Source organism: Mustela nigripes, chromosome 1 (assembly GCF_022355385.1).
Source record: "Mustela nigripes isolate SB6536 chromosome 1, MUSNIG.SB6536, whole genome shotgun sequence".
NCBI lineage: Eukaryota > Metazoa > Chordata > Mammalia > Carnivora > Mustelidae > Mustela > Mustela nigripes.
The window spans coordinates 100,541,815-100,568,170 of NC_081557.1; the positions used below are offsets into that span (position 1 = coordinate 100,541,815).

General features: G+C 40.5%; 1 protein-coding gene across 1 annotated transcript in view; it reads left to right on the forward strand.

Moving 5' to 3' along the window:
- Window positions 1-5,554: 5,554 nt before the first annotated feature.
- Window positions 5,555-26,356, forward strand: part of CWF19L2 (CWF19 like cell cycle control factor 2) — a 140,137-nt gene continuing 119,335 nt past the window's right edge. Inside the window, exons 1-5 of the mRNA XM_059418267.1 lie at window positions 5,555-5,689; window positions 7,207-7,317; window positions 8,077-8,199; window positions 20,594-20,704; window positions 21,444-21,563. Coding sequence (XP_059274250.1) covers window positions 5,597-5,689; window positions 7,207-7,317; window positions 8,077-8,199; window positions 20,594-20,704; window positions 21,444-21,563 — 558 coding nt within the window. The 5' untranslated portion in view covers window positions 5,555-5,596. The remainder of the gene's footprint in view (window positions 5,690-7,206; window positions 7,318-8,076; window positions 8,200-20,593; window positions 20,705-21,443; window positions 21,564-26,356) is intronic.

Below are 26,356 nucleotides of genomic sequence, written 5' to 3' on the forward strand. Positions count from 1 at the left end.
AGAATTGTTCAATGTGGGCCAGGTGAGGTGAAGCTGACTGGGGTCCACATGGTCTGGTAGAAGCTGGCTGATCTGTCCAGGGCTCAGCAAGAGGAAGAGTGATCTGCCAGTTCTGGAGAAATCCTGGCATGGTGGACTCACTGGGAAGCAGTTTTCCTAGTTTCCTGTAGGACTTGTAAATACGAGCGCAGTACGTCTAGCCAGCATCCGTGCCTTGAAGATGAGAGGAAAAGAATGGTTTAGCGTGGCACCTGACAAAGATATGATGAAGTCTAAACAATTATCGCTGACATGCACTGAGCACTCTTCTCAGGCTGAACGTATTCTATGTCTTAATGTTTTAACTCGTTTAATTCTCACCAAACTTCTCTGACGTATGTATCAACATCATTCCCATCAGGTCAAGAACCAAGGCACAACGCAGACAACGTCCCCTGACACAGCTAGTTAAGGGCCAGGGTTCATGTTTAACCCAGGAGACTGGCATTAGAACCTGAGCATGCAACAGGCAGCTAACGCCACTAAATTATTACAGTTGTGGCTTCCGGAAGACAGGGAGATTTAAGACTTCGACACATTGTTCAAAAAGACTCTTCGACCCTACCTTCATCTGAAGATAGGCAGGCTTGTGTTGAAAAAGAATTAAGATCTTCACAGATGAGAGGCCGTATCATATATCATCCAAACTGGGACACTTCCAAAAGGAAAAAGCTATTTGGTAGCTTCACCATGAAAACTGGGACATATGGTCATCCTTCTTACAGGGTAAGTTTCAGTCTTCAAGACCTACAGGGCTCTGGAGAAATCATAGGTCGCTGTACCCGTTACGCACAAACGCATGTATATTACTGCTGTCTTTAGACGAGCTGTCTGTGTTTGATGGGCAATTTGAAGGATTTTCCGAGGATAGTTTTGACTGTGCCTGCCTTACCCATGGGTGATAGAATGTAACCCCTATACAGAAACCACCCCCATAGAGACAGGTTAAGCATTTTCCAACAAGTTCTCTTTATGGAGCAGGTCAGCCAGTTTGTAGAAAAATGTTTTTGAGAGAGTCTGTATGAACTGATAACTTTTGATGTCCTTCAAGCATTAGTATGAATTCCAAACGGATGAAGTTTGCGAAGAGTGTTTTAACACCACAAGTGGATTAATACATTTCTTTAGATAAATTCCTCTATTCACTGAATCCGTTGAGCTGCCGTGTGACAGACTCTTTGCTAGATGCTGGGGATACAGTAGGAGACAAACAGGTTGGCAAAAACAAAGACAAAATAACCCCCAAACCAAACCAGTCAGGACAGTTGTGCGAGGAGGAAGTGAGTGCAGGAGTGTACAATAGAGGGGGGTTTGGCGGAGTAATTGGGGAGTAGTGTCTGGATGGGAAAGGAGATTGTGTGGTCAGGGAAGGCGTCCTCAAGGAAGGGACGTTTGATCTGAGACATTGACGACAAGCAAGTGCAAAGGCCATCTGCGGGAAGGGGCCCAGAAATGAGGCTCCAGTGACTACGGCAGGGGGGCTGGGAGGTGTGGAGGGAGAGAAGGGTGGGAGCCATGCAGGTCTCGAGCCCTGCACTTGTCTGTCACACATGCAGACACCAGATTTCAACATGCCATCTTCCATTGAGCATTGGCTGTGTTCAGTGAGGAATGGGAGGATCTGGCCCGGCCAGGCCTCATGGGGCTGCATAACCTTCCAGAGTGGTAGGCCCTGGCCCTGTTTTTTTTCTCCACTATAAAATGACTTTTCAAAGCCCTTCTGACTGCCAGTTTCAAGGTCACTGCGTAAACCACCCCGGGACCACAAGAGGATGTTTGGTGGCAGACTCCTTGGATACCGATGGGACGGGGTGACGAGGTGCAGAGAGCCCTTGCATTGGCTCTGCCTTGGCTGGCTACCCTGACCTGAGATGTACCAGCTGCGAGGGGCACAGCCTCCTGGATCCAGCCAGTCAAATCAGACAGCTCCACAAACGTGTATTGATGGCTGGCATCGTCTTAGTAAAATCCCTGCTCTAAGAGCACTTATTTTGGGTGGGGAAAAACAGGCCATAGATAAATGAATAAATTCTTGTGATAGGACGCTGCGCAGCTGTAAAAAGGAATCAGGAAGAGATCTCAAGGATGTAGTAAAATATTGGATTTGTTGGATCACTTCCGTAGAATGTCACTTCATTTGTTTCTCTAGCTCCTGTGTTTTCAATAAACTAGTTATATCTAGAGGTTGGATTGAATTCATGGGCTTTTTTGGGGGGGCAAAAATGCCTTGTCAGCAGTGTATTTCCTATTATATCACATCACAAGGCACGTAATACCTGGTACGCTTCATTTGTGCCTATAGTTTTAAAACGAAACTAAAGGTTAGCCAAAGCCTCATGAAAATGATTACTGATAGAGGAGTAAGGGAGCAGTGATTTAAGTAAGACCTCTCTGAGTGTGTCTTGTTGAAGCTATATGAATATTTACATAATTTAGAAACCGTAATCTAGGCTGAGGGACAAGTGTTTGCAAATGACCCGAGACAGGCATGTGCCTGGTTTATTCAAGAGAGGTCAAGGTCATTTACTCACTGACCTTATTTACTTGTGGCTTACTTGTTTACTCTGGTTTACTTGTTTGCCTTCCCTGCTGGACTATGAGCTTTTGAAGAAAGGACTAGCAGCTTTCATCTTTTTAAGTTCAGCTGTTTACAGTTCCTGTCATACAGTCTATGTTTGATGCATGTTTGATGAATAAATGAGCATCAGTGCAGTACTCTTGGGATCTTGTTGCTGTAAAGTCACAAATATGTAATTTTCATCAGTCTTCTCTGATGAATCAGAGGAAGGTTAGGAAGTTAAAACAGGATAACTGAGGCAAAATAAAAACATCAAATATTGGCAGGCGATTAGAGATCTTCCGTGTCCATGGAAACCCACAAACCACACCACTCCTCCAAGTGTAACACTTTACAGCCTGTCCTCCCTCCCTCCCTCCCTTCCTTTTTTAAAGATTTTATTTGCTTATTTGGCAGAGAGACCAAGCAAGAAAGGGAAAACAAGCAGGGAGTGTGAGAGAGGGAGAAGCAGGTTTCCCCCCAAGCAGGGAGCCAAATGCGGGGCTTGATCCCAGAACCCTTTGATCGTGACCTGAGCTGAAGACAAATGGTTAACTACTGAGCCACCCAGGGGCCCCCATGTTTCTTTCCAATTAGACATGCCCCTGTTTTGTTATTGCAACTTTTGAAAGGCAACAATGTAATAGAAGACAAAACATAAATACTTCTAAATAAGATAAAAGTAAACTAAACTTTTAAAATAAGTAAAATTAGAATGATAGATACATAATAAATCAATAATTTAAGCAAATAATTAAGAACCATAATCAATTTAAATACGTAAACTCATTTATTTCCTAGATGAGGGTAAAACGAAGATCTCAGTCCTCTGTTGTCTCTATCAATATGTGTATCTATGTACTTTGTCCCTGTGTGGCTGTGTATTTTAGTGGGAATTCAGGTGGGACCCATGAGTCATTGCTCTTCCCTAGCTTATGTCTTCTTATGTTGAGGCACCCAACTGAACATGTGAAATATATGCAGAATAAAGTAAGGGAACATTTTATTGGCCTTTGAGGGGTTGGAGATGCATATTTAGAAGGCCTTGTTAGAGTAAATAAGGAGGAACAAGTCTTATCTGAATCACTTGGGAAGGGTGGTTCTTCACAGAAGCCATTTCCTGGAACACAAAAGGATGGGTGTATTCCTATCCCTGCCCCTAAAACAACTGTTTTCAGGAGCACAGGGCTCAGGTAAAGCTCAAAATTGTCAAAGCCAGCATCTGGGCACTAGATACAGTCATTAACACCAGAGCGTTGCTATTCCCAGGTCCTCTTAATGGACAGAGCTAGGGAGGTGGATTATATAGATACAAAGATGCAGATACAGATAAACAGAAATATCTGTATTTCCGTATCTACTTGTGTATATTGAAGACATGAGTTCTTACCTCCAATTCCCATTCAACACCACCGGGTTCATTCGAGTTTGCTTCATTTCCATGTTTGAAACTCCATTCTTCAAAAAGTTTATCAGCCTAGTATATTAACTTCTCTGTGCAATCATCCAGGATGTAACCAGCATCTGCTGCCCTCACAGCTCCCTCCTGGCATGGATGTTCTCCTCACCCTGTGCTAGGTTCTCCCACTCAGGCTCCCTCCCCCACGGATGCACAGTCCGCTGTTCTTGGGCCCTGATGCCACGGTTCCAGCTGCTCCTCTGCCACGGGAGCCCCCTTCTTAACCCTTTGTGCTCAGAGCACTCGTCCCCACTGCCCCTGCACACATGCACAGCTTGCTTGCACCCAACAGATGACTTCGGGCTAAATTGCACAGGAAGGGAATGAAAAGCAGAGGAATTGGAAGAGAAAGATGACCTAAGTCCGATGCCAATTTGATGTCCTTTCTCTTACAACTGAATCCATCTTCATTCATTCAATTTTTACATAACACACACATACAACATAAACTCATTTAGTTTATAAATGAAACTTTTATTTAATGGAATATATGAACAATTAATAGGTGAAAACGACTTAAAAACACTGCATATTGGGGAACCTGGGTGGCTCAGTGGGTTAAAGCCTCTGCCTTCGGCTCAGGTGATGATCTCAGGGTCCTGGGATCCAGCCCCGCATCGCATCGGGCTCTCTGCTCAGCAGGGACCCTGCTTCCCCCATCTCTGTCTGCCTGCCTCCCTGTCTACTTGTGATCTATCAAATAAATAAATAAAACCTTTAAGAAAAACAAAACAAAACAAAACCCACTGCATATTTTAAGCCATACTGGATAAAATTTATTTTTGTCCTCAGTAACCGATCTTTTAGAGATGAATCTCCATGTAGGATTACTGATGCCACATTTATTAAATTTACGAAAAAGCAAATTTAAACAACAAAAATTAAACAAGAACAACAGCAACAACTGAATCGATCTTTCTGCCTGTATGCTCCAGGTACTTTTCTCCCTTTAAAATCCGGTAGTTTTACTAGAATAGGTCTCCATGTTGGCTGTCCTGGGTTGATTTTCCCAAGTTCACGGTGCATACTTTTACTATAGGTTTAGGCTGCTTTGTCTTTTGAGAAAGTTTTCCCGAATTGTAGCAAAGCACCGGAACTTCAGAGCAATTGGTCTCTCCCTCCCACCTTCAGGAGATCCCTCCGGCACAGGAATTTCTTGGCTCAGAAGGGCAGTTTGGTGGAAAATTTCGAGACGTAGGGACCTAACTTCGCCGAAGTTGTAGATTTTGAAAGGAAACAAGAGAATGCCGTTGGTATCGTGCAAAGCGCGCATAAATGCACAGTGACGCTACTCCTGCGGCGGGACAATCCGGTTTACGAAAGGAGCGCAGCACCTCAACTTAGTCTGCAAGGTCTCATCAGAACCCTGAAGTTTGCGTCATCGCCGCCAACTTTAAGTGGCTCTCACACTCGCGCATGCTCCGTACGTGGAGCAGCGCCCCTCCTACCCCCTCCAGGCGGAAGTCTTGTTTTGTTTATTAAATTACGACAGTCGTAAACTGAGACTTTTGTGCTGGCGTCCTAGTTTTACGACAACAAGGATGGCGGCTGCTAGTGGTAGATTTGAAAGTGCAAGGAGTATCGAAGAACGTAAAGAACAGACCAGGATTGCTAGGGCCGAAGTGTTGCGCCAGGTATCTCCGTTCTGGGGCTTTGGAGTCATTTAGAATCGTGGGAGTGGACGGTTCCTGGGGCCAGGCCTCTGGCTCTCCTTCACCCCCTCTCTTCTCGCCACCTCAGTGGCTCACCTTATCTGAGTGAGGGCAGGGTCTCCCTTTGGGATGCCCGAAAACTCGTGGTTATTTCCTGCCTCCCCAGATGCGTTGGCAGTCTCCAGCTGCACATTCTCTTTTTAGGATGTCCTGTTTCTTTATCGAGTTTCCTAACTTTTTAAGTTTCCCCTTTTTGGTATTTCCATTATTTGATCATCTGGGCTGCGCACTTTTGAGAGCCTCCGCCACTAACGCGACTCTGCCAGCGCATTTGACAGCGTCAGTCCTCCCTTCTGCATCTGAAATAAACGTTTCCGTTTTCAGAAACACGTGAGGCACATTGGAATAGATTGTTCGACCGTTTCCGTCTCTTGTCTTTATTGATATCGAATCCAGGGTTATTGATCCGTACAAAGGGTTGACGGAAGAGACTCAGAAAATGTAGGCCCTCGAAAAAGGTTAAGAAACGTGGTATTTCTCACCAAGATTGAGATGTATAGAGGCAACTTATAAAGAATGGCGGAAGTGAACTGTATTATCTGACAAGATGTAGGAAGTGTGGCAATCAAGGGGAAAATTTGTAGCTTGAGATCAACATAGGGTACACGTGAAGGTTTTTGTTTTTATTGGTTTTAAGACGGAAGAGTTAAATAAATGCAGAAGAAAAGGAGCTGGTGGGGGTGTGTGTGTATAATGACTATACTCAGATTTTAAGGTGAAGAGAGGGCAGTTCATATTGGACAGATGAAAGATTGGTATTGTCCTGTGATTTCAGCATATTTAACCTATATTCATAATAAATATTCTTCATTCTTGCCTTTTTGTTATTTTAGGTAGTTTTTGGAGTGAGTCAGATTTGTAAGTGAAAGTAAATTTTATAGTGGAGATATGCATAGAGTTTGGTAAGGACCAAAACCAGCTTTGGAATTTGGAGAGGGAATGAAAAGGCAGAAGCAACCTCCTGGGAAAAACTCTTTTTATTTTACTTTTGTTGAAAGGTGAATATAAATTAGCAATATGATCATTTGGCTTTAGAAAGATAATTCTTCCTGAAGCATTTTGGGGCTGGATAGAAGGATATGGGCATTGCAGATTGAAGGCATGGTCAATCTCTTGACAGTTCCAGAAGTCTCAGGCAGTAGCAGTCCGATGGTGAAGGAAGGAGATTCATGTTCTATTTAAGGTAGGGAGCTTGCGGGGGAGGGGGATCTGCTATAGGTCCCAGAATTCTATCCTTGATTCACTAGAGATTGGTGATGTGATTGGTAATATGGAAGGAGAGTTTTATTTTGTTTATGGAAGAAAATTCCTGGCAAGGGACAGACAGTGACTGATGAGACCTTATATGAAAGTGGAAAATGGTTTTGTTTTATTTTTTTTTTTATTTCTCATGAAAAGCAATTGGTAAGTTGTTAATTTTTTATTTTTCATTGTTTCAGGCTAAAGCCAATTTTGAAAAGGAAGAAAGGCGTAAAGAACTTAAACGACTTCGGGGTGAGGATACATGGATGCTACCTGATGTGAATGAGCGAATTGAACAGTTCTCCCAGGTGAATACTAACAGGTTTACTTGATGTAACAGATCTGTCTTTTTTTGTATTTATTAAAGTTAATATTGGAATAGCAACTTTATTAGTATTTTCAAAAGTTACAGAATGACTATCATATAGTGGCATTACTGACTGATTTTATCTCTCTGACAGAAATAATATATATATATATTTTTTTCAGAAATAATATATTTTTAATATTTTGGACATTATAACATTGGACAGATTTTGTTACTTGAGTTGACTGGTAGATTAGCAAATTTCTGGCCCACTTGTATCAAGCTTATGGTTCTAAAAAACTATGCATTTTAAAGTTTAATGTCATGGTTTTCTGTTTGAATTCTTATTTTCCATTTCCATAATTTTAATTTATGTTGTCTTGTTGTCTTTATATGGCCTAATAATCTTTTATAAATTCTGTTGTGGCCACAGAGGATATATGTTTATGTATGTGTGTGTGTGCATATGTTTAGGTAGAAATGTATTTGTTTGATTATATCTGTCTGTCAGATGAATCTGCAAATAAAGACTAAAACTTCCCTCATATTTTTCTGAAAAGATACCTCAGCTATACGATTTATTAGCAGTGCATATATTACAGAATTGTGTTAAAGTTTCTTAGAAGATTTTATTTTGTCATGTGTATTGTCTCATTTCATGAAAATGTAGTTTTTGGAATGCAGATTTTCCTCAAAATATTTGTTTTAATGTAAGATAAAACCAATTCCTTTCTTACTTCTTTAAAATGATTATTTATAGGAACACTCTGTTAAGAAAAAGAAGAAAAAAGACAAACACTCAAAAAAAGTAAAGAAAGAGAAGAAAAAAAAGAGTAAGAAACAGAAGTATGAAAAAAGCAATGAGTCAACAGATAGTTCATCAGTAAGTATGTGTTAAACCACAGCAGCTACTTGGGAAAATTATATTTAAAGGAATAATGTATGGAAATGTAAAAATATATGAGAATTTAAAAAAGTATTACTAGTTAGATTATGAAAATGCCTGGGAAACAGCTTCTGGGAGGTGTCCAGGAAATACTGGCAATATGGATTATTGGTTACAGAGAAAAGTAGGAGGATGGGAATAATGATGTAGCAGTCATTGCTCGGTGAAGCTCTGTGCCAGTGGATTGTCCAGGGAAGTTACAAAGAAAGAGGAACACCCAATACTGAGGAACCAGATGAAAGTAAAGGCCATCAAGTAGTTGGAAAATTGGAAGAATGCAAGGAAAAATAGTACTGTAAAAATAAGAGGGTTTTAAGATATTTATGAGTCAAGGATGCCTGGCTGGCTCTATCGGTTGGGCGTCTGCCTTCGGCTCAGGTCATGATCCCAGGGTCCTGGGATCGAGTCCCACATCAGGCTCCTTGCTCAGCAGGGAACCTACTTCTCCCTCTGTCTGCTCTGCCTGCTTGTGCTCTTTCTCTCTCTCTCTCGACAAGTAAATATATAAAATCTTCAAAAAAAAAGGACATTTGAGAGTTTATTACTCTTATTTTTTAATAGAAATTAACATTTAGTCTTTAAAATAGAACATGTTTATATATTTATCTCTGGGGTCAACAGGAAGAACATGTGTCTCGGCTGTGTCTCTAGCCAGTTCAGGGATAAAAGGACTCATGGAGGAAGGGTAAACCTTTCACACTGATTTTCCGGAAGAAAGACGTACATGGTTTGGGCGCCTGGGTGGATCAGTTGGTTAAGCCTCTGACTCTTGATTTCGGCTCAGATCATGACATCAGGATCATGAGATAGAGCCCACAGGCTCCATGCTGGGCATAGAGTTTGCTCAAGATTCTATCCCTCTTCCCCTCTTCTTGCTTGCGTGCTCTTCCTTTCTCTTATATAAATCTTGGAAAAAAAAAAAAAAGAGGTACACTGTGGTTAGAGAGTGGTGAGCTAGAGATGTTGAGGGATAGTTGGTCTCCTAGGTATGTTCTTCAGAGGGTTATATGTGTCGTTGAATCACCAGATTCCGAAGTCTGGTCCTCTTGTACTTCTAGGAACTGAGTTTTTGGCAGTACACCAAGATGATAAATGGCTCAATAAAGCCTCTCTTATATGAGAATGCAGTTTATGAATTCATAGCAAGAATACAGCTGGATAGTTTTGTCAAGTAGCCAGTATATTTTTGTAATGGTAGGAATATTTAAGTTATATAGAAAAAAAATTAAGTGTAATTCAGGAGAAAGTCACTTAGAAAATCTTAAAATATAAAAGAGGCGGAGGCACTGTTTCCAAAATTGTGTATTGAGTTCCTGATCCCATTGAGATCCTGAAAAAACTACCCTTTTTCCAAAAAGAAATTTATATTCAAAGTTGTTCATTTCAGTGGAATTTAGAAAACTCCCTACAGTTTAGGCAGAGATCACTGGTTAAGAATCTCGGTCCCGTGGGGACAGATATGCTAGGCTGAGTAAATAATGTAATTTGATTAAGGGTCCTTGCTTTCCCTTCTTAGAGACAGTGACCTGTTAACGTTTTTTTGTTCTTTCCTGGAAATATAGTTGACCTTGGAATGGCATGGGTTTGAACTTAATGGATCCGCTTATAAGCACATGGATTTTATTTTACTATTTATTTATTTGATAGAGAGAGAGAGATCACAGGTAGGCAGAGAAGCAGGCGGAGAGAGAAGGGGAAGCAGGTTCCCTGCTGAGCAGAGAGCCCGATGTGGAGCTCGATCCCAGGACCCTGAGATCATGACCTGAGCCGAAGGCAGAGGCTTAACCCACTGAGCCACCCAGGCCCCCCAATCAGATGGATTTTAGATAAATACAGTATAGTACTGTAAATGTATTTTCTCTTCCTAATGATTTTCTTAACATTTTCTTTTCTCTAGCTTACTTTATTGTAAGAATACAGTGTATAATACATACAACATACAAAATACATGTTTATCTTGTTAATGTTATTAGTGAGTTGTCTGGTCAACTTGTAGGCTACGAGTAAAGTTTTTTGGGACATCCAAAGTTATATGTGGATTTTTGACTGTATGGGCAGTCAGCACCCTTAACCACCTTGTTGTTCAAGGGTTATCTGTATGTATGTCTTTTTTTTCTTTTTAAAGATTTCATTTATTTATTTGACACACATAGAGAGAGAGAGAACAAGCAGGCAGACGGGAGGGAGAAGCAGGCTCCTGCTGAGCAGAGAGCCTGATGCGGGGCTTGAACCTAGGACCCTGGGATCATGACCTGAGCCAAAAGCAGACACTTAACCCACTGAGCCACCCAGACGCCCCACTTACCTGTTTACATTTTGAAGTCATTTGGGGGGACGCCTGGGTGGCTCAGTTGGTTGGACGACTGCCTTCGGCTCAGGTCATGATCCTGGAGTCCCGGGATCGAGTCCCGCATCAGGCTCCCAGCTCCACGGGGAGTCTGCTTCTCTCTCTGACCTTCTCCTTACTCATGCTCTCTCTCACTGTCTCTCTCTCAAATAAATAAATTAAAAAAATCTTAAAAAAAAGAGAAAGTCGTTTGGGTTGTTTTAGTTTGGGGCTGTTACGAAAACAGTACTATGAATGTGTACAAGTTTTTTTGTGGACACGTTTTTATTTCTGTTGGGAAAATGCCATTATTTTCTGAAGCGGTTGGACTGTTTTATAATCCTGCCAGCTGTGTGTGAGAGTTCTAGTTATTCCCTGTCCTTGCTGCTCCTTGATCTTGTCAGTCTGTGTGCTTTTCAGCCATCCTACTCCGTGTATAGTAATCTCATGTGATGTTTAGATTTTTTGCTTATCAGTGAGCCATTTTGACTTAATTTTTGTTTATGGTATGTGTATTAATTGTCTAAGTTAATTTATTTCCATATGGATTTCTAGTTGTTCCAGTATTGTTTGGTGAAATGATAGACCTTTCTCTGTTGAATTACTTGGGCTCCTTTGTTGAGAATTAACTGAGCAGTTATTATTTATTTTTTGTTTATTTGTTTTTTTTTTAAGATTTTATTTATTTATTTGACAGACAGAGATCACAAGTAGGCAGAGAGGCAGGCAGAGAGAGGAAGGGAAGCAGGCTCCCTGCCGAGCAGAGAGCCGGACACGGGGCTCGATCCCACGACCCTGGGATTATGACCTGAAGGCAGAAGCCTAACCTACTGAGCCACCCAGGTGCCCTTGAGCAGTTATTTATTTATTTTTTTAAAAAGATTTTATTTATTTATTTGACAGACAGAGATCACAAATAGGCAGAGAGGCAGAGAGAGAGAGATAAGGGAGGAAGCAGGCTCCCTGCTGAATAGAGAGCCGGATGTGGGGTTCGATCCCAGGAGCCTGAGATCATGACCTGAGCCGAAGGCAGAGGCTTTAACCCACTGAGCTACCCAGGTGCCCTTGAGCAGTTATTTTTGAGTTAATATCTAGACTCTGTATTCTATCCCGTTGAGCTACACATCTCTCCTTGGCCAGTAAACACACTTTCTTAATTACTTAGTTTAAGGTTAAGTTAAGTCTTGGAATAGGTAGTGTAAATTTGTTTTTTGAAAATTATTTTGGTTACTCTTAAGTTCTTTGTATTTTAAAAATAAATTTTAGAATTAGCCCATTACTTTAAGTAAAAATGTCTACTGGAATTGTTCTGCATCAACAGATCAATTTTGGGAGAATTAATATAATACCTTAAAATAGCCAGGCTTCCCACCCATCATGCATGTCGTATACTTCTCCATCTATTGAAGTCTTCTTCAGCTTCTCCCATATTGTTTTGGAGTTTTCAGTGGAGATGTTGTCCATATCTTTTGTTATATATAAATATATTTTTTAATTTATTTGTTTGACAGACAGATCACAAGTGGGCAGAGAGGCAGGCAGAGACAGAGAGAGGGGGAAGCAGGCTCCTGAGCAGAGAGCCCGATGCGGGGCTCGATCCTAGGACCCTGCGATCATGACCTGAGCGAAGGCAGAGGCTTTAACCCACTGAGCCACCCAGGCGCTCCTGTTACATTTTTTTCTATTTTATTTTCTTGAGTTACTACTGTAAGTGAAATCTTTGAAAAATAAATGGCAGTTTCCGTGTATCTGCGATGAGTGTATACATTAACGGTTGGTTTTTGTGTATAGGTTTTTCCTCTCCCCAAGTTTGTTTTATGCCACTTTGCTTATGAAAGTTCAAGTTGTTACCTGTTTTTGCTAACCAAAAGAAATCTGAACATGATTTCAGTTTTATGAAACAGTAATGGCTTCTTTATTTTATGCCATTTTGGTTTACACAAGGTTTCATAGGAATACTCTGCTTTTGGATAGTGGAGAAACCTCTGTTTTCTTTGTATCTTTCACCTTGCTAAATTTAAGTACTAGTGTTAGTAGCTTTTTGTTGTTGTTGTTGATTTCTTGAGGGAGGGGGATGAGATGGGGGAGGAAGAGAGACTCTTAAGCAGGCTCCACAATGGGCTTGATCCCACAACCCTGAGATTATCATGATCTGAGCCAAAATCAAGAGTCAGATGCTTAACTGACTGAGCCATTCAGGCGCCCCCTTTTTGTTGATTTCTTAGTACTTTTTTATGGCATGTATAAATGATACTTTCCCCCCAATCTCTGTTCCTTTTATTTCATTTGTTATTATTGTTTTATTTCACTAGTTAGGATTTCAGTATTATATTGAATCAAGTGGTAAGAGTGGATACCCTTGCTCCATTTCTTATCTTAGGTGGAAAGCATTTATCTGTCACTTTTAAGCTTCATGTTCCCTGTGGGTTTTTCTTGTATGCCCTTTTCAGAGTGAGGAAATTATCTTCAGTTTTTGTTTTTCTGAGAGTTGGTGTCTTGAATGAACACTGAATTGTGTTAAGTGCTTTTTCTGTGTTTATTAATAGGAGCATTGATTGTTCTCCTTTACTCAGTCAACACAGAGAATTACATGGGTTGGGTTTTTAAAAAATTTAACTTATTTAATAATTTTTTGAAAGATCTATTTTTATTTATCTATTTGACAGAGATCACAAGTGGGCAGAGAGGCAGGCAGAGAAAAGTGGGGGAAGCAGGCTCCCTGCTGAGCAGAGAGCCTGATGTGGGGCTCGATCCTAGGACCCTGAGATCATGACCCAGGCCGCAGACAGAGGCTTTAACCCACTGAGCCACCCAGGTGCCCCTAACTTATTTAATAATTTTTTACATTTTGGTTTTTGAGTGGTATACCACCTTGCTGTCCTGGGTAAACTTCGTTTGGACATTGTTGTTTATTTATGGTATGTGGTGAATATGGTGTGTGTGGTATCATATATATCATGTTATCTGTATATCTATATTTCTATATCTATATATATATCCCCCCCTGTTGTATTTGCCAACAATTTGTTGAGAACTATTGGGTTTTGGTATAAGGATACTGTTGGCCTTGTATATGAGTTAAAATTAATTCCTCTTCTGTTTTCTAGAAGGGTTTATGCAAAATTGGTGAAGATTTTTTTTTCCTTAAATCTTTGCTAAAATATACCAATGAACCTCTTTGTGCTTGGAGTTTTCTTTATGGGGTGCTTTTAAAAAATTTATTTATTTCTAAAAATTTTTAAAAATATTTTATTTATTTGACAGAGAGAAACAGCCAGAGAGAGAACACAAGCAGGGGGAGTGGGAGAGGGAGAAGCAGGATTCCTGCAGAGCAGGGAGCCCACCGCAGGGCTCCATTGCAGGACCCTGGGATCATGACCTGAGCTGAAGGCAGACGCTTAATGACTGAGCCACCCAGGTGCCCTTGTGGGGTGGTTTTTAAATCCCAAATTTAATTTATTTAGTATCTATATTAAGTATTTTCTGTTTATTCTTGAATTAGTGTTGGCAAGTTAAGTTTGCAAGGGATTTTCTTATTTCATCTAAATTGGTGAATTTTTTGTCGTAAAGTTGTTTATGATATTTCCTTATTGTCCTTTTAATGTCTGTAGAATCTGGTTGTGTCCCCTCTTTTATTCCTGATTTTGCAATTCCTGTTTTCTCTTTGTTTTCTAGGTCAGTATAGTTTGAGGTTTATCAATTTTTATTAATTTTTTCAATGAGGTGCCTTTTGGATTTATTGATTTTCTGTTTGTATACTTTCTCTTTCATTGATTTCCACTGCCTTTTTATTATTCCTTTCCTAACACGTACTTTGTGTTTAATTTGCTCTTTTCTTTCTAACATCCTAAGGTAGATATTGATTCTAAATCTTCAATTTTTCTAACGAATATTTAATCTATTAATGTTTCTTTTGGCACTGTTGTATCTCTAATTTTGATGTGTTAGGTTTTCATTGTCATGTTTTTCAAATATTTTTTAATTGATTTTTTAAATTTTTTAACCTGTACGTTATATATATTTTAAAATTTCTAGATATTTTTGGATTTTACTAGTTTTTCTTAATTCATTTTTGGGTATGGATTTAATTCTGTTATTGTCATATAACATACTCTATTTAAATTTTGGTTTAAAAAAAAATTACCAAGGGGCGCCTGGATGGCTCAGTGCGTTAAGCCTCTGCCTTTGGGCTCAGGTCGTGATCCCAGGGTCCTGGGATCAAGCCCCGCATCTGGCCTTCTGTTCAGTGGGGAGCCTGCTTCCCCCCTCCCCCAGCTCCTGCCTGCCTCTCTGCCTACTTGTGATCTCTGTCTGTCAAATAAATAAAAAATCTTTAAAAAAATTGCCAAGAGTTTCAGTTCAAGAAGGCAATGCAGGAAAACTTTATTATTTTTTTTTAATTAAGATTTTATTTATTTGACAGAAACACAGTGAGAGAGAAAACATAAGCAGGGGGAGTGGGAGAGGGGGAAGCAGGCCTCCCGCTGAGCAGGGAGCCCTATATGGGGCCCAGTCCCAGGACTGTGGGACCATGACTTGAGCTCAAGGCAGAATCTTAATGACTGAGGCACCCAGGCACCCCAGGAAGACATTTTTCTTAATTTGTTTTTCTTAATCTGTTTTTGGGTGTGAATTTAATCCTATTATTGTCATAAAACTTACTTTATGTAATTTTGGCTTAAAAAAATTATCTTTAAAATAAGGGCATAGAATGGTTGAAAATCAAGGTGGGAAAAAAAAAGATGTAGGGGTGCCTGGGTCACTCAGTCAGTTAAGTGTTTGCCTTTGGCTCAGGTCATAATCCTGGAGTCCTGGGATTGAGATCTGCCTTGGGCTTCCTGCTCAGCAGGAGCCTGCTTACCTCTCTGCCTCCTGTTCCAACTGTTTGTGCTTTTTCTCTGTTTCTTCTTGACAAATAAATAAATAAAATCTTTAAAACAAAATTACCGAGATTTTCAGTTCAAGAGGGCAATATAGGCAAACTCTGAACTTACCTCCTTGGAACACACCAAGTTATACCTGTTTCCCTTCCTTGTGCCTTGGTCTGGGAGGTGTTTCAAGGCAAAATGCTGTAGCGTTCACCCCATTTGTTTTCCTTTTCAGGGATCACAGCCCTGTATTACTGAGAGTCAATGTTCTGAGAACAGTTCCGAATATTTTCTATTATTCTATTTCTATGTATTTTTAGTCTGATGCCATTTATTTTGTCTTGGCCAGAAGCAGAAGTCCTCAAGTTTCTTTGATATTTACTGCTAACACTTTGCTGTCTTGGTTCTGTCTTCCAGATTTTTTTCTTATATGATTAGGGGTGTGGTTATTATGAGGACCACACAAGAGAGGAAGAGTTCTGGAAGCTGTGTTAGGTCAGGAGGCACATTAAGCTTGATGGCGTATGAGTCCTTTAAGATGAGGTGGAGGATTGAAACTAAAATCAGCAAAAGAAATGAGGTCATAGCATATTTGGGAGGGGGAACAGCAGTTGTGTGAAATTGTGAGGAAATTGTATACTGGTGAAAATGAAAAACAAAATTAGTAGGAAGAGAATGAAGGCAGGCAAGTTCTATAGAACTGTTCGGGTTTCACTGTTCTGTGACTGAACAGTAAGAGTACTAAGTGTATCACGATGCTTCTTTCATTCAGTGCCTGGTATTTAATGCTTGGATTCTGGCTGCTAATTAAAATTTCTGACTAGGGCTATTGGAAGAGTAGAAAAAGAGGATTTAATTAATTTTAGTGCACCTTTACTGAATCCAACTCTTTATCAGACACTGGTATAGATATAGGGAATATAAAAAAAGAGGTTTTTGTTTTCAAGCCTTTGGGGAACTCATTTTCTAGTTAGATAAATAGATACATAATTTCAGTATGTAATCTTATGATGCTGAGGCCAAACAATATAGTCATTGGTTAAACAAGATAGTTAACTTTTCTCTCCTATGAAAGAAACCAGGTAGGCAGTCTGGGACTAGTGTAGTCTTCTGGGACTAAGGCTAGTTCTACTGTTTTACTACTCCATCATCATTACAGCCTTACCTCTTAGTCTAGATAACAAGAGGAGGATGCTCTCTCTTTCATAATTTGACTTCCAGGAAGTCCCACAGAATACCTTTATTTTCATGTCATTGGACAGTGGATCATAAGTCTTCATTTACCAGCAAGGGAGGCATTTATTATGTTAAATAAACATAATAATAATAATAGTAATAATAATAAACAGAATAATAATAATAATAAACAGAACAAATAAAATAGTGTTCTGTTGACAAGTAAGAAGAGGAGCTTTGTGACAGGGAGCCATAGAAGAGGTCAGATGTGTTCTCTTTACATGACTCCTAGGTATATTTAGGGTGGGGGTTGGAAAAAGGAAGGGGAGCAGGAAAGACTGGTGTCCAGGAAACTAATTTGGTTATCCCAGTTGTCTGGGTGAGAGATAAGATGTGATCTCGAATACTTTAAAGGAAGGGGCATGTATTAGTTGGGGCCCTGGGTTGCAGGGAACAGAGATCAAACTTAAATTGGCTTATTCAGAAAAAGGGGCAATTCATTATTAGAGTACAAAAGTCTCCTAGGACATGTAGGTATGGGAATGTCGCTGGGTTTTAGGAATGGCTGGAATTAGAGTTTCAAATGCTTTTATCAATCATCTTGCCATCTTCCATGTTTGTTTTTCTCTGAGTTCAGTTTTTTTCTTGGTCACAGATCAGTTTTTTGCTGAATTCTATTCCTCATAACAAAAATAGCTTCTACCAGTGCATTTTCAGTTCTCTTTAGTTTTAGCAGCCCCATTGAGTCTTGACTTCAAGTTCCTGGACAGTAACTCCGATTGATACGAATTGGGGTCAGATACCTACCTTTGAACAAATCAGCCTTGGCCAGAGATGGAAGTGGGATTCCCATGGTAGGCATGGTAGGCCTCCCATGGTGTTCGCTGTATGGTATATTTGAGAAATACTTTGGAAATGGAAATAGTAGGTTTAGATGGGAGGGCTAAGTTGATCCTGAGATTGTTGACTTGGGTAAGTAGATGGTTGGTGGTACCATGTAATTGAATTCCGTAGTAGAGGAGGAGGAACAGGTTTCATGGAAGAGATGATGGATTAACTTTTTGTTCTTACTGAATTTGGCATGGCCTCCAAATGTAGTAGGTAGTTGGTTAAATCACTGACTTTGGGTAGACAAAGGTGAAAGATATCAGTACAGTTGGTAGTAGTTTGAGTCATGAGAGTGGATTTAAGGGCCAAAGGGGAATGTTTAGAGATTAGAAAATGTAGTGGGCAAAGAATGGAACCCCAAATAACATTGGTATTTAAGGGCTGAGCAAATGAGGAAAAGTGCATGAGGGACGTGAAGAAGAAACCAAGAATGGGAGGAGAACTGGGAAAGGCCGTGGAGGTTGAGAAGGTGAGTTTCCCAGAGTTGTATTCAGCAGAGGTCTAGGGAGCTAGAAGTGGAAACATTCTGCTGCACTGGGCAAAGTGGAAACCAGTGGTAGGCTTTAAAGATGTTTTAGTAGGTTAATGGGGACATAAGCCACATGGTAGAGTTTGAGAATTGGGTGAGGATGTGCAGACAGAGAGTGTAGACTGCTGTTTTAAGAATTTGGTTTAGAGTAGAAGTTGGAAGATAAATGGCTGCTAGAGGGAGACATAAGGGCAATCAGTGTTCCCCTTCTTCCCTCATTCACACACACACACACACACACACACACACACACACACAGGATGGGGAATACTTGAACATATTTCTAGGGCAATAGAGAGCTTTGGTTGAAGCTATGAGACAAAGAGATGATTGATAGTGCAACCATCCTAGAGGACCAGGAGTCATTGGGGCCAAGATCTGTGGAGGAGGAACAGCTTTAAAGAGGAAGAGTTAACAGGAGGTAAGGATAGGCACAGGCATAAATAGTTCTGTTGGAAGTTGGGTAGGAAGCTAAAATGACTTTATTTTTATTGATCAAGAAGGAGAGAGCCATTTGCTGACTGTATGTGGAATGGAATTTGGTAGAAAACGTGAGAGAGATCTTTAAGAAGATGAGGAGCATCACCTCTCTGCCAGGGCATTAAGCAAGGTCTCTAGGCGAGAGCAGATGTGGTTGCTTTCCTCGTAGAACTTGCTGTGAGATTAATCAGTCACGCAAGTAAATGTAAAACTGATAAATGCTTCAAATGGGGGGAGGAAGCTAAGGGAGTGGAAGAGAGGGTTGACCAGGGACCAGGAAGAGGAATACTAGTTGTGATTAAGAGTCTAGCTCAACTGAAGTTGTAAAGGGTATGGTGATTGGGTTTATGCAGGGGTGGAGATGGTTTGCAGCTGTGGTGGGGAAGCAGCTTATGGCCCTGCTCAGTGACTTTGAAGGGATGGGTTAGCATTTCAGAGGGTAGAGAAAACTTATAGTTTCAAAAGAAGGCCTTCGGGGGGGGGGGGCGCCTGGACACTCAGGAGAGTGTAAAACTCTTGATCTCGTGGTTTGAAGTTCAAGCCCCACGTTGGATGTAGAGATTACTTAAAAATAAAATCTTAAAAAAAGAAAAAAAAAAGAAAACCTTCAACAGAATCCTGTGGAACACTAATGTAAACATTTTTTGTTTTCAGCATGATCTTAGCAGATTGACTCTCCCCCAAGGAATGTGCTAAATCTTTCAGATTATAGACTCCCTTTATAGTGGATAATACCAAGTGGTAGGAACCAGTTCTCTCAATTGCTTTTTTTAAAAAACAGTTTTTACTTCAAGTCCAGTTAGTTAGCACTTATTGTTAGTTTGAGGGGCGCAGTTCAGTGACTCAAAACTTCCATAGGTCATCCTGTGCTCATCACAACACACGCAGCCCTTTCTAAATTGATTCGACAATGTAAATATGAGTAGGCCAGAAACATATTTATAGTGATTATCTTAAAAATTGTAACTGTATATGTAAATAGCTAGTTCTAATGTTTCTACGAATCTAAATCAGGGCCTGAATGAATGAATGAATGAAGTCTGCTCTGCATTGGAAAACAGTTGTCACTTGAGACGCCAGAGCACAAATGTGTTTACTCCACGTGGATTATACCTTTCACCAGACATATTGTTGTTCTCCAGTTAGGTAATTATCGAGAACTTTGTGACATGAAGGAATATTGTTCTCATTCAGGAAATCCTTTTTCTTCCCGTGGCCTCCAAGTTTCTCTGCTTTGCATTAGCAAGTGTTGTGTACTGGGTGATTTCTAGGATCTTTCCTACACTTCCTGTACAGCTCCAAAGAGTAGATGATAGAGCCAGACAGATCTAGATTTCTATTCTGGTTCTCCTACTTGGATACCATGTAACTTGGGCAAGTTACCTAATTTGGGGAAGCTTTTCTTATCTCTAAAACCAAATAGTATTTTATGTAGGATAGTTTTAAGGAGTCATCTTGAGAACATATGCGAAAGTACTTATTACAGTACTTAACATAGAACATAGAAGGAGTTGATTGATGTATTTGTGGAAAACAGAACCCAGAACTTGGCATAATGCTGAGCACATAGGGGATGTTGGCTCAATACTTTGTAGCTGATTTAATAATCTGGTATTTAAACACAGTAACAAAGTGCTTTACCAGCCTGGCTTTTAACTGAGATCTCTGCATTTTTAGACCCAGGGAAATTTAAAAATTTGAAACTTAGAAGACAAAGTCATTTACTTGAGTGTTGTTTCCCTTGTTCTAGTTAAACAAAGATGTCAGTATTGGTTAACGTTGGTAGGAACCGAAGCTCCGTGTTAAAGTGGGTTCTTTGTTGTCAGTTCTAATCTTTTGTTTTCCCTTTCCCTCAGCATGACAACAGTCGTGGTGTTTCATGGGCTTATCCCAAAAGAGTGGGTTTATATGTTCCTTGTTCATATTTTCAATGTGGCTTTTTAAAGGGGAAGTTGACTCTAAATTTTTTTTTCTAGAAATCTGAGTTCACCATTTAACAACATAGAATTTTTATATGCAAGTCTGCAAGTTTGAGAATTTCACTTGTATGCTAAATATTCTTAGAGCTCTGAAGATGAGTGGGTTGAGGCTGTCCCATCCCAGACTTCTGGCGGAGAAAAGGCCTGGAAAGTGAAAGGGGAGAATTCAGAAAGAGAAGACAACCCATCTATCCAGGTAGGTCCCCTGGTTTTAAAGAAAGAAGTGTGAATAGCTAAGAATAGATGAATATTAAAATGACAGATGCTTCAAGAGAAAAATTAGACTTTGAAAACAGTATATATTTTGATGAATAATTCTGGCAGTGACGCTGTTTGCTTAGTGTTCAGACTTCCGTACTTCTTCGTGAGAAAGGGAATACTGACCCCTGTTCTGGTCCCCCAGAGGGTTTCTTCCCTCTGGTTGTTGCTAGAAAAGCATCATATTCCTCTCGTGTCCTGAAGCTCTGTACCGTTACGTGTATCTGAGTGAGTAGAGTTCGCTCAGTTTTTATTTCTCTTCACCAGATCATGTCATAATTCCCATTAGCAGTATTTAGAGTTGAAGAGTTCACAGATGTGAGGCTGTCTTTCATTTGCCGCTGTGAGAATGCAGCTTATATGCTGTTGGCCGCAGCGCAGAAAGGTGGAAGGAGCTGGTGTTCGAGTGCCTGTTCTGTGTCAGGCAGCAGACTGTGTGCCTTAAATCTTTTCTCTGCTTTACTCCTTAAAACAGTCCTAAAAGGGAGGAATTTATTCTGTTTTACAGGAGAGAGACTAAGGCGCAGAGGGACTAGAAAACTTGCATCAGGATAGGCAGATGTAGGATTTGAGCCAGGTGCATGTGCCTCCAGTGTGCCTGCTCTTGTTGCCAAGTGTTTTTCACTTCTAATCAATGTAGATTGAAGTAACTTTTTTTTTTTTTTTTTTTTTTTAAGAGAGATGAGTGGATGACAGTTGATTTTATGTCTGTTAAAACTGTGTGCTCATCGTCACTCAGAGCTGACAAGGAGGCTATGAGGAAAATAGAGAGAGAGAAAACCCAAGCCCTGGAACAGGTAAGGTACTGAGAATGCTTTAACTTCTAATTTGCCTTTAATCAGCAATGAGATATTTATATAAATGCGGTTTTACTTGTGAAATATTATATTATCTTTTGCGGTACTTAATAGCATGAGTGGGGACAACTATGAAATGGGGCAGAAATTCTTAAAGATGCATCTCCTGTAGGAAGCCATTTTAATGCTGAACTAGATTGACAGATCCAGGGCACATATAATTGGATGAATATTGAGTTTGGTTCACAGCTTGGATTCACAAGGGTTTTGGCTTGAACTGTGCTGCCTGTGTGGTCTGAAACTCTTCAAGGTGAGACTTCATTTGAAATATTCTTGTGTTGAAGTACTTAGTTTTTCAAGTACTTTGAAGTGCTTGGTGGGAGTGAACGCCAGTGCTGTCTGGAAGGTCCCATTGTCGATTTCGGCATCACGGGTTTCCCAGAAGAACTCTTATGATCTAGAATCACAAAATACATGAAAATATGAGGATAGTCAGTCCATGCGTGGCAGTCATCTGAAATAATGAACAGTAGAATCAGACCCAAGGAGCCTTTATCCGTTGGGGTATTTAATAGCTTTATACAGTAACTGGAGGTATGGAAATACGAGTAAGCAATAAAAAATTATTATGAAGGCAGATCTGGGTAAGAGCCAACAAGAACTTATAGAAATAAAAATTCACAATTGGAATTAGAATGAGAAACTCAGTAAATAAGCAAACAACAGATTGAATACAGCTAAAGAGAAAATTAGTGAACAAGAAGATCATCTTTAAGAGTTTACCTTGAACACACCATAGAGGGACCAATAAATGAAAAACGTTAAGAGTGATCATAGTAAGCGTCTTGTGAGCAGGGTTGTTTTCTGTCTGCCACCCCCCATTTAATATTAATTCTGAAAATGGAGATTTGGTACATGGGATTGACTTATTAATTAAGCAGCTGTTCACATGGAGCATTGGAGGGCAGGGATTATGACTAAATTCTTGACTAAGTTCTGGAACATATCTTTGTCTCTGAGACCTGACACAGTTGGAGTCTTACCTTCAGAGAAGAGAGGGAGAGTAAACGGAGCACTAGTGGGGATGACCAGTGTGCGGGGGAGCTGTGTGAGGTCTGGAAGTTGGGATTCCCAGGCTGAGACAAGTTTGCTTCTGAAATCCTGCCCTGCCATTGGTAGGCATTGATATTTTGGCGTGTTAGGGTAACCCTGGATTGTGGTCTTATGCTTTGTTTGTATCCTGGTCAGGCCTGTTCTCCATGTCAAACCACAGAACAGAGTAAAACCTTGAGTACCTTCAATAGATTGAAGTAGTGACCAGTTATTCTTAGAAAAACGATTACATAAAAACCATCTTCATTTTCCTAAGAAACAGTAATTATTTGTTCTTATCTCACCACCTTTCCAGCTTTGAATTCCAGGTTTTCTAATTAACATAATCTTTTCTTACAAACTCTTATATGAACTGTGATTCACTGGAGCCGGCATCCATTGATCTACTTGCCTATGGAGTTTTTGTCTTTTGCCTTTGTATCATCCTCTTCATTCCTGCTGGAGTGCCCTTGTTAGTGGTGTGTCTTCTCTGGGGGCCTCAGTCGTCTCATCTGTACTGGAGTGGAGTTCCTCTGTGTGAGGAGCTGAGGACGGCCCGTGGAATGAAGAATCGTGTAAGATATTAGTAAGATTCAGGCCCTGATTTACTCTTGTGCAGGCAATTTCAGGAAGCTCTTCATTTCTCACCTAGCATCCTATGACAAATGGCAGATTAATCTTTTCAAAGTACAGCTCTGATCATGGTGTTACTCTCTTTAGAAGTCCTTGTGATTCAAGGGAAGGGGATTGCCTTAACCATTTCTGATGTTTCCTTTCTGGTAGAAGAAGCCCCACTAGGGTATTTTGGGTCACACTCTTTTCTCATTCTGTCCTTGAGGACATGGAGTGAACCTTCTTTTGGAAAATTTGGAAGGAATGCACTGGGCTTACCTGCGCTCCCTGCTTATGGACCAGGCTCCCTCCAGAGCCCATGTGGGGAATGAGGGGAGGAGGGGTTGGCTGTACTTGGGGAAGTCTGCCTTGTTGTGCTGTTCAGTTAATAGGCCCATTTGGTTTTTACTGAAAGAAAAAGTCTCTTCCAAATTAGTCTTCATTAGCAACAGAGCTAGTTTTTGTCTTGTATTTCCTTAAGGTTTAGTTGTATTTCTTAACTTGTTCAGAGCTTGCATGGAAAAGAAAGATGCCATATTTACTCTTCTCCTTTAATCCCCCCCATCCCCCCCACCCCAATGCTGCCATGAATAGAGTCCAAACACATTGGTTGGGATTCTTTTTCTTGGGTAATTCATACTCCATCCAAACTAGTATAATTACATTCCCTCATGTCTTTGCAAATTCCTGTCTCTGCATCTTTGTTCATCGGGTGCTTTCTAAGGGAATTCCCTTTCTCTTTGTAAGTCTGCATCTTATTTATCCTTGAAGGCCTAACTTGATATGCTCTATGAAATTTTTCCTCTTTAACTGAAATAATGGCCCTTGCCTTAGAATCATATGTTGATTCTTGTTATGGAGGTGGGGATAAAATGAAGATCATGGGAAAAAGTCTGATGATGGTTTTTATTTTTTTAATTCTTAATTAATTAATTAATTTTTAAAGATTTTATTTATTTATTTGTTAGAGAGAGCGCACGAGCACAGGCAGACAAAGTGGTAGGCAGAGGCAGAGGGACAAGCAGGCTCCCTGCCGAGCAAGGAGCCCGATGTGGGACTCGATCCCAGGACACTGGGATCATGACCTGAGCCGAAGGCAGCCGCTTAACCAACTGAGCCAGGCATCCCTGATGATGGTTTTTAACTGAAGCTTCAGTGTGAAGTGTGCTGATTTTATGTCTCTTCTGGTTTTTCAGGATATCATTTCTTTTGTGCTCTAGGCTGGTGTGTTTCAAAATGTAGGTCATGTAATTGATTTATTGCAGTCAACACTTAAAAATATAAAATCAGGGGCACCTGGGTGGCTTAGTCGTGTGAAGTGTCTGCTTTTGGCTCAGGCCATGATCCCAGGATCGTAGGATCGAGCTCCGTGTTGGGCTCTCTGCTCAGCAGGAAGCCTGTTCCTCCCTCTCCCACTCCCCCTGCTTGTATTCCTTCTCTTGTTGTCTCTTTCTCTCTCAAATAAGTAAATAAAATCTTTAAAAAAATAAATAAGTTATCAGCATATATTACATGTAACAAAGATACATTTTGTTTCTTTGTACATTTTAAAAAGATTTTATTTATTTATTTGACAGATGTGGGGGTAGAGAGAGAGAGAGACAGACAAGCAGGGGTAGCATCAGACAGAGGGAGAGGGAGAAGCAGGCTGCCTGCTGAGGAAGGAGCCCGATGCAGTACTGGATTCCAGGATCCTGGGATCATGACCTGAGCTGAAGGCTACCGCTTAACTGACTGAGCCACCCAGGCACCCCACATTTTGTTTCCTAAAACCTTTGCTTTGGACACACACACACAAACACACATGCATGCACGCACACACACACACACATGCAAGCACACACATTCAATTTCTCTTTAGTTGAAGGTCACAGAAAGGTTTGTAAACACATGCTCAAGGCTGTGTTTTTGTTGTCTGGGCCTCTTCTGCCCGCACTGTTCTGTAATCTATGGGTGATAGCACGTATCTGTAGACTTAGTCTGTAGACCGTTTATAGAGATGCATATTGGTCTCTCAACCTTCTTTTGCACTCAGGACGTGTCCCCACTACAGTCTTTGGGTTCATGTGGTGATCTGGCCCCATTCCTGTTTCACTGGGGCGCTGGTAGTGTTGATCATCTTACAGCAGTTGAACTAAGGGCTGTTATTTTCTGCTCTCATATAGAGCCCAGTAAAGCCTGTGGTTTCAGGTCACTTTACCATTTTGCATTTCTGTTCTGTTCTGTCCACAAAGATGTTTATCTTGTTCTGAACTGAAGTATGTTTTATATATATATTTAAAAAAAATTTTTTTTTTTTTTTGGCAGAGAGATGACAAGTAGGCAGAGAGGCAGGTAGAGAGAAAGGAAGGGAAGCAGGCTCCCTGCTGAGCAGAGAGCCCATTGCAGGCTCGATCCCAGAACCCTGGGATCACGACCTGAGCCAAAGGCAGAGGCTTTAACCCACTGAGCCACCCGGGCGCCCTAGTATGTTTTATATTTTGTGTATCTTTTCTGTTTGTCCTGAGCAAGGAGATTGTGATGAATAGAACCTTCATAAACCATTTTGACTAGAAGGCCTGAGTGTGTTTTAGAGATTGATTTATATTGATATAGTTTATTTCTGGTTCATTCCTTTTAATCACTGTGTAGTCTTTCATCACCTAACTATGCCATGTCCATTTCTTGTGCCAGTCTGTGGACATTGGCATTGTTTGCTGTTTTTCACTATTTATAAACAGTGCTAAGTGAAGGTCCTTGTGCGCATTTCCTCATTCACGTGTGTTTGGACTTCTCCCTAGTGCACATCTAGAAGTGGAATTGCTAAGTTGTAAGATATGCACCTATCTTCTTTTAGAAATACTTGCAAAGAGATTTTAACAGCTTATACTGCCTCAACAGTGTATGTTTCTTTCTTTCTTTTTAGGATTTATTTATTTATTTAAGATTTATTTATTTATTTAAGATTTATTTATTTATTTATTGGGGGGTGGTGAGGAAGGGCAGAAGGAGAAAGAAAGAGAGCAGGCTCCCTGCTGAGTGTGGAGCCTGACGTGGGGCCCCATCCCAGGACCCTGAGATCATGACCTGAGCCAAGGCAGATGCTTAAC